The 7,761-nt window shown below is 57.0% G+C and overlaps 1 protein-coding gene across 1 annotated transcript; it reads left to right on the top strand.

Annotated features, from left to right (window-relative positions):
* The first annotated feature begins 4,643 nt into the window (after nt 1-4,643).
* LOC147709624 (uncharacterized) lies at nt 4,644-5,516 on the top strand. Its single transcript, XM_086926058.1, has one exon. It carries the CDS (start codon nt 4,644-4,646, stop codon nt 5,514-5,516), a length of 873 nt encoding a protein of 290 aa, XP_086782184.1.
* The last annotated feature ends 2,245 nt before the right edge of the window (nt 5,517-7,761 follow it).

Raw genomic sequence — 7,761 nt, 5'->3', positions numbered from 1 at the left:
CCAGCATTAAGGGGCATATGCCTGTAGTTATCAGACATCTCAATTCAGGTCATCTAAACCTCGCATACGCAAAAATGGGCAGACCTTAGTTGGTTGCGGTTTGTAGAGGCGTAAATGGACATGTATTTATATAGCGCAAATTACCGACCCGGTATCTAAGCTCTGCTTAGGGAACTTGTCCGGGTATTCCCCTGTGAGATAGCCCGGCAGGGTATCCACAAGGTGAAAGCCAGGCATCCCACCGCGAGGAGCCGTTGTGGAGATTGAGCGGGCTGTTGCCCAGAGTCGCAGAGTGTGAACCCGTGACTCGAGTGAGCACCGGAGCGAGAGGTGTCGAGTCTCTGGAGTTTTTGAGCCCAAGACCCTCCGAGGCGGGGAATTCACTGGTCCAGGGCCGATTTCAGCTTTCGGGCCTGCCGCCTCTGGCCCCTGAGCCACACTTTTCTCTTTTTGTGAGCAAGTTTATCATTGTCATTTTATTATTATTTATGTATGGTGTTATTAAGGCACGGTTTTGGCAAAGGTGTTTCAGAGGGACGGGGGACGGGGTTTGTGTAAACTGTGTCCCCTGCCCATAGAGCGAGGGGCATCTGCTCCATCCGGCAGGGTCAGGTAATGTGCCTGGAGTTCGATAATGTGTACCCTGTCCATAGTGTGAGGGGCAACAGCTCCATCCGGCAGGGTCTGGGTAAGGTGCATAGAGTTGGACAATTGTATCCCCTGCCCATAGAGTGAGGGGCACCAGCTCCATCCGGCAGGGTCGTGTTAAGGTGCATTGAGCTTGGACAATTGTGTTCCCTGCCCATAGAGTGAGGGGCACCAGCTCCATCCGGCAGGTGAAGGTGGAAGTGAACGGGATGGTCGCTCATGGTTTCCTCTGTTTGCAGGTGCCAGGGAGGAGACGTAAGCGGGGCGTGCAGGGCCACACACTGGGAGTTTCAGGTAATGTTGGCCGAAACGGCTTTTGGCGGGGGCTTTTGTGGGGTTCGACAGCGGGCTCTCGCCACCCCCAATGCTTGCGCGGAAGGTGGTTGCCTAGGCGCGGTGGCCAGCGGTTTGCAGAGGCACCGGGTTGTTTAGTTACATGGGTTGTTTAGTTACTCATGCCCCCCTTTTCCATTCCAGGCGACGTCTTGCAGCGGACACACGCGCAGTCGCACCCGTGCAGCATCCTAGGCTTCATTCGGAAGGTATGTAGCTTGGGCACAGGGGTGCTCAGGAGAGCTGGATGACGGGATAGTAGGGGTGCTAGGCGGGGGATGCGGGAGAGCCGCAGGGGGGGCGGCAAGGGAGGCCGGCGGGGCCTCCGACCCCGGATTGACCATGATGTCATCATTGGTAGCGTAGCTCATTGGGCACTTTCTTTTCCAGGGTCGACGGGAGCCGGCGGAATGGACAGCCAGGGATCCCCTCCGCTCTTTTCCCAGACGAGCCAGGTTGGGGAAACCCCTTCAGGAGCCGCCCACGATGCGCAATTGAAGGCACTCTTGGACATAATAAAGGCCAAGGGGGTGGCGTGGGCCAGTGAAGCACTGGGTGTCAGCAGCCAAGAAGACTCCGGGGTTGTTGTGGCAACCCCTGCGGTACTACAGGAAATCACGGAGGACAATGACACTGGACCCAAGAGGTCCAAGAGACATAAGAAGACCACTTGCAAGGACTTTCCAGCAGAGCCGACCCCAGCCAAAAGCCGTGCACCTGAGGTGGCTAGGAACGTGATCGTACACGTGCCGGCAGCCACACCCCCCTTGCAGGTGGTCCAGGCTACGCCACCCCGCGAGGTGGTGGCCCCCCCTTCGAATTTTGCCACACGGGATGAGTTGGGTAAGCTCACCAGCTCTCTGCAGGAATTCATGAACGAAATGAGAGCGGGCGGGGAGGGGGCGGCGCAGCCGGCAGTTGAGGGTTCTGCGGCCTCCCCTGCCCCGACAGTTACATCAGAGATGTCTTTCGCGCACGCGTGGGGTGGGCAACTTTCACAGGGAAGCGTCGGCAGCAGTGGTTCAGCGACCCCCAGCGCGCCAGTGCTGTCCTCCCCCCACGCAGCGACCGAGCGGTCTTTGATACTTTCTCCAGTCCCTCCGGCCACGGCATCGCCCACCTCCTCCGCTGTGCCCCCCCTTGCACCACCCACTACTTCACTTTCCTCGCCGAGCATCCCGGCGCCCTCCAGGATGACCATGGCTCCTCTGCTCTCGGGCAAATGCTCCCTAGCCTGGCTGGTACCACAGGCGGGTAGGGAGGCCATCTGGCGCAGGGAGTTCATAGACATCTTCTCCCTTCTGATGATAGGGGTGGAAGGGGTTGACATCAGGAAGGTGGGGGCAAAGGAGGATGAGAAAAAGGCACGATACCAGGCATGGCCCGAGAAATCACTCAAAAACTGGAGGCAGGCTTTTGGAATATTAGCGGCAGTAATAACAGAGCGCTTTCCCGAACAGGCGCAGGGGCTCTTTCAGTATGAGAGCATTATTACTGAGGAAGCGGAAAATGGGGGCACAGGCTGGTACAGATATGATTATGAATTTAGAAAGAAGATGTCGATGTGTCCCGAATTGGAATGGGATCAGATAGAGGTCAGATTGTGGATGCAGCACATGGGCAAGGGGAAGGCCGAGGGTCTTGCCAAAACGGGCACCAGCGACAAGAAAACTGAGGTAGCGAAGGGACAACAGCGAGCGAAGAAAAGTCAGTTCAGACAATCCTTTCGAGGGGGGCGAGGCAGCGGGGCCCACAATAGGGGGGGGAAGCGAGCATTTGTGGGAACATGCAGACTTTTCAATGCAGGGAACTGCACATGGGGGAAAGCGTGCAGATTCTCGCACACATGCAGCAAATGCAGCGGCTCTCACGCAGCGACCTCCTGCGATAAACAAGGTTCAGCGGGGGGCAACCAGAAAAAAGAGAAGTAACAGCCCCTCCTATGGCCCGGTGCAACACCCTCTCCCCCCATCACCCTGCATCCAAACCCCCCCCCGAGAGCCCCTGATCCACACTAGACCGTTGCCCACCATGCAGGTGGGGCAGCTCCAACACAAGGGCCCCTCTCCAATTGTCATCCCCAACCTGCTGGCACTACTGGGATCCTACCCCATTGCCAAAGACAGGTTAACGCTAGCCGAAGGTTTTCTAGAAGGTTTTAGGATCCCGTACCTAGGCCCAAGGGTCAGCAGGGAGGCGGACAACTTGAAATCAGCCAGGGACCTCCCCGCGGTGGTAACCGAAAAGATCCGGAAGGAACTGCTCCTGGGGAGGGTGGCGGGCCCGTTCCCTTCCCCCCCTCTCCCCGATTTCGTGGTATCTCCTTTGGGAGTTGTCCCGAAGAAAGAGCAGGGGGCTTTCAGGTTGATTCACCACCTGTCCTTCCCAGAAGGGGACTCGGTTAACTCTTGGCTGGCAGAGGAAGCATGCTCCGTCCATTACAGCTCACTAGACACCGCCATCGATCAGATCAGGAGATCGGGAAAGGGGGCCTGGTTAGCAAAGGCCGACATCGAGGCGGCATTCAGGCTCCTGCCAGTACACCCGGAGAGCCACCACCTTCTGGGGTTCAAATGGGGAGGTCAGTACTTCTTCGACAAATGCATGCCAATGGGTTGCTCCATCTCATGCGCTTTCTTCGAGGCCTTCAGCACCTTCCTGCAGTGGGCTCTTTCAGTTAAGCATGGGGTCGAGGCGGTGACACATTACCTGGACGACTTCTTGTTCATTGGGAAGGATGGAACTGGGGAATGCAGTGAGGGGTTGTCGTGTTTTTTGGATCTGGCAGGCCACCTAGGGGTGCCTCTGGCGCCAGGCAAGACTGAGGGCCCAGCGCAGGTTCTCACCTTCCTGGGCATCGAGCTAGACACGGTCAACGGGATGTCTAGACTCCCTGCTCGCAAGGTGCAGGAACTGCAACGGGACATTCGGGATCTGCTCGGGAGGAACAAGGCACCGCTGGGGGTCATACAGAGCCTACTCGGCAAACTCAACTTCGCAGCCAGGGTCATCCCGGCCGGGCGGGTCTTTGCAAGACGACTAGCCAGGGCAACGGCGAACATAGTCCAACGCCATCACTTTGTGAAACTTTTAGCGGGAATGAAGCTGGATTTGGAAGTATGGGCGGAGTTCTTGGACAACTTCAATGGCATTGTCATTTGGAGGGCTCCTTGGGCGGACAGTACAGAACTCAGCATGTTCACCGACGCCTCGGGGAGGGAGGGCTTTGGAGCTATTCTGGGCGAGCAGTGGTGTGCGCAGGGGTGGCCTAATGCATGGCGCAGGCGAGGTATCACTGCTAACATAACTGTTTTAGAACTTTTTCCCATCATCATTGCCCTCCATCTCTGGCCCGGACCCCTGTCGGATCGGAAGGTCCTTTTCTGGTCGGACAACCTAGCGGTGGTCCAGGCGATTAACGGTCAGACGGCCAGTTGTCCTCTGGTCCTCTGCCTCTTGAGGGACCTAGTGAGAAGTAGCTTGCGCTGCAACCTGGAATTTAGGGCGCGGCACATCCCTGGGGTCATTAACATTGCAGCGGATGCACTTTCTCGTTTTCAGTGGGAACGTTTCCGGGCGGCCTGCCTACAGGCGAGAGAGGAGATGACCCCTTTCCCGCCGGAGCTATGGCGCATCTTGGAGTGGACCAGGAACTAAGAGCCATGGGGGAGAGGGCCCTGGCACCAAGCACCAGGAAACGCTATGGAAATCACCTTGCCACGTTCCACAGGATAGTGGATGATTTGGGCTTGGGGGAGCTCCCCCTGGAGGACAGAGTTAGAGCTTTCATTGTCTGGGCCAGAAAAATAGGAAAGTCCCACTCTTGGGTCTGCGGACATCTGGCGGCCATCAGCCACGACGCCAAATTACGAGGGTTCACGGATCCCACCCAGGCTTTTGCCATCAGGGCAGCACTGAAGGGCTGGTCACGGGATGAGCCCAGGGCTCCGGACAACAGAGCGCCCATCGACTTCCGCACCCTGCAGGACATGCTGCGGGTGTTGCATTCAGTAGCCCGCTCGCACTTTGAGGCCACCCTGTTCACGGCAGCTTTCTGCCTCGCTTTTTTCGGGGCCTTTAGGAGCAGCGAGCTGGTGGCACGCTCCAAGACCGATTCTTCTGGCGATGCCCTCTGCCTGGGGGATGTCGCTTTGGACTCAGACATGACGGTCACGCTCAGGAAGTCCAAGACAGACCAAACCAGAAAGGGGGTTCGCATTGTACTGACTCCCATTAAGGAGCAAACCGGCTGCCCCGTGGCGGCAGTCCGAAACTACCTCGCCCTGCGGCCAGCTGTGGCAGGCTACCTCCTTGTGCACGAGGATCTTTCACCCCTCACCAGGTACCAGATGGATAGAATAATGCTGGCCTGCCTAGCCCGAGCGGGCCTGACTGGCGAGGGGAAGCGATTCTCCAGCCACTCCTTTCGTATTGGGGCGGCCACCTCCGCCTCTCGGGCAGGTATGCCGGCAGAAGGCATTAGGAGGGTGGGGCGCTGGGAGTCGCTTTGTTACAAGCGCTATGTCCGCCCGTAGCACAAGGCCCTTACAGTTATTGGGACAATATGCATGTTTTGTTGATGTACCTTTTCTCGTTGCTGTGTAGCACAAGGACCTTACAGTTATTGGAACAATATGCATGTTTTGTGTGTGTACCTTTTCTCTTTGCTATGTTGCACAAGGGCCTTACAGTTTATTGGAACAATAGGCATGTTGCTTTGATGTACCGTTTTATTTGCTGTGTTAAGCGTGCAATAAAAGAGCAAAAAACTGATTGGGGTCTTTTGTGTTGACAGGTTCGAGAGTTTGGGTTCTGGGCCATTCAACTGTCTCCAGGTTAGGTCGATGGGCTGCCACCAGGAACTGGATGCGGGGTTTCTCCAACACGGAGTGTGTATGGTTAGGTTTCCCGGGCATGCGCTGGAGTGGCCTCTTGTCCAGACTCAGACACTCCCTGGCTACAGGGGGCGCTCCGCCGCATCACTTGGTCATTCACCTGGGGGGCAACGACATAACCAACATGGGAAGGTCAGCGTTGCTGCATAAAATGAAGGCGGACCTTGTGGAGGTTTGCAGAATGTTGGGGAGCTGTGAGGTGTGGTGGTCCGAATTGCTCCCACGCAGGGTCTGGCAGGGAGCAAGGTCATGCGAAGCCATAGAAAGGTCTAGGAGGAGGGTAAACCGTGACATGCGCAAATTCACTTCGCAGAGAGGAATTGGTTTCATCCGCCATGAGATGATTCAGGATAAGATAAAAGGTTACTTTGAGTTAGATGGCGTGCATCTCAATCCAGTGGGTTTGGACCTTTTTCTCCTAGATTTGTATGATGCTTTGCAGGAGAGAGGCTGCAGGTAGGAAGGAGCATAGGGGATGGGGGGGCCCGGGCGGCGGCGGTAGCCACCGGTCGGGCTGTGGCGGAGTTACAGGGTGATCCGGAAGCAGAGAGGTGCAGCGGTGTACCTCAGCAGGCACATAGGGGTGCCAGAGCCTAACACCTGGACTTCATGGGAGGTCCGGGTACACGTGTCGGCACCTCAGTAGTCCTTCGGGCGGTTGTGGGCCTGTACAACCGGGGGTTGCCTAGTTGCGCTCCGCCCCTCGGGGCGTGAGCATAGTTAATTAACATATGGGGCAGCACACAGGTGGTTCCACATTGTGCTGCCTGGCTCATCAGGCGGGCAGGTGGCGAGAATGCGGCCTGCCCTTGGATTACCCGTAAGATAACCCATCATGATTACATATGTTGTATGTAATAAATCCTGCAGCATTTTCTTTCCAACCAAACACGGTGTCCTGTGTATTATTAATGTTTATAGGTTATCCATGTGTGGGGCGGGGGGTCCGGTTGCCATGAGGGGACTATGCAGCTGCCCGAGGCCACCCGGTGGCCATCAAGAGGGCGGCACCTTAGTCGCCGGGGGGCTCCCCCCCGCCCCCTTGCATGCAGGTACTCCCTCCTCCCTCGGGCAGGAGGGGTCCAGCAGGGAACGGGGTGGGCCCAGTGACGTGCTTCGGGGGGCGGCAGGCCGGGCGAGGGGTACTTAAGTCCCCCTCGCCATGTTCAGGCCTCTTTGCCGCCCCTCGCCACGGACAGGCTATCAGCTTGGACGCACTTCCCCTCCCTACCTCTTACCCGTGCGCCAACTGGGGGTGGGGTGGTTTGAACTTTATAATATTGTCATTTTTCGTTGCAGGCGGAGTTACAGGGTGATCCGGAAGCAGAGAGGTGCAGCGGTGTACCTCAGCAGGCACATAGGGGTGCCAGAGCCTAACACCTGGACTTCATGGGAGGTCCGGGTACACGTGTCGGCACCTCAGTAGTCCTTCGGGCGGTTGTGGGCCTGTACAACCGGGGGTTGCCTAGTTGCGCTCCGCCCCTCGGGGCGTGAGCATAGTTAATTAACATATGGGGCAGCACACAGGTGGTTCCACATTGTGCTGCCTGGCTCATCAGGCGGGCAGGTGGCGAGAATGCGGCCTGCCCTTGGATTACCCGTAAGATAACCCATCATGATTACATATGTTGTATGTAATAAATCCTGCAGCATTTTCTTTCCAACCAAACACGGTGTCCTGTGTATTATTAATGTTTATAGGTTATCCATGTGTGGGGCGGGGGGTCCGGTTGCCATGAGGGGACTATGACGAATGTCCACAGGTTTTTAGCTCTCTAGGACCGCGAGCTGGTCCCACCCAGCAGGGAAGGGACCCCTAACTTGGGGTGCACAAAGGGTAACACGTGGGGGCTGCAGGTGAGCTTCATATGTATGTGGGGGGGGG

The sequence above is a fragment of the Lissotriton vulgaris genome, chromosome 6 (assembly GCF_964263255.1).
Source record: "Lissotriton vulgaris chromosome 6, aLisVul1.2, whole genome shotgun sequence".
In the NCBI taxonomy this organism is placed as follows: domain Eukaryota; kingdom Metazoa; phylum Chordata; class Amphibia; order Caudata; family Salamandridae; genus Lissotriton; species Lissotriton vulgaris.
The sequence above is the reverse complement of the archived record's forward strand: the minus strand, read 5'-3'. Positions and strand labels throughout refer to the sequence as shown.

Coding starts and splice junctions, on each gene's coding strand:
- LOC147709624 (XM_086926058.1), top strand. CDS start 4,644: ATGGGGGAGAGGGCCCTGGCACCAAGCACCAGGAAACGCTATGGAAAT.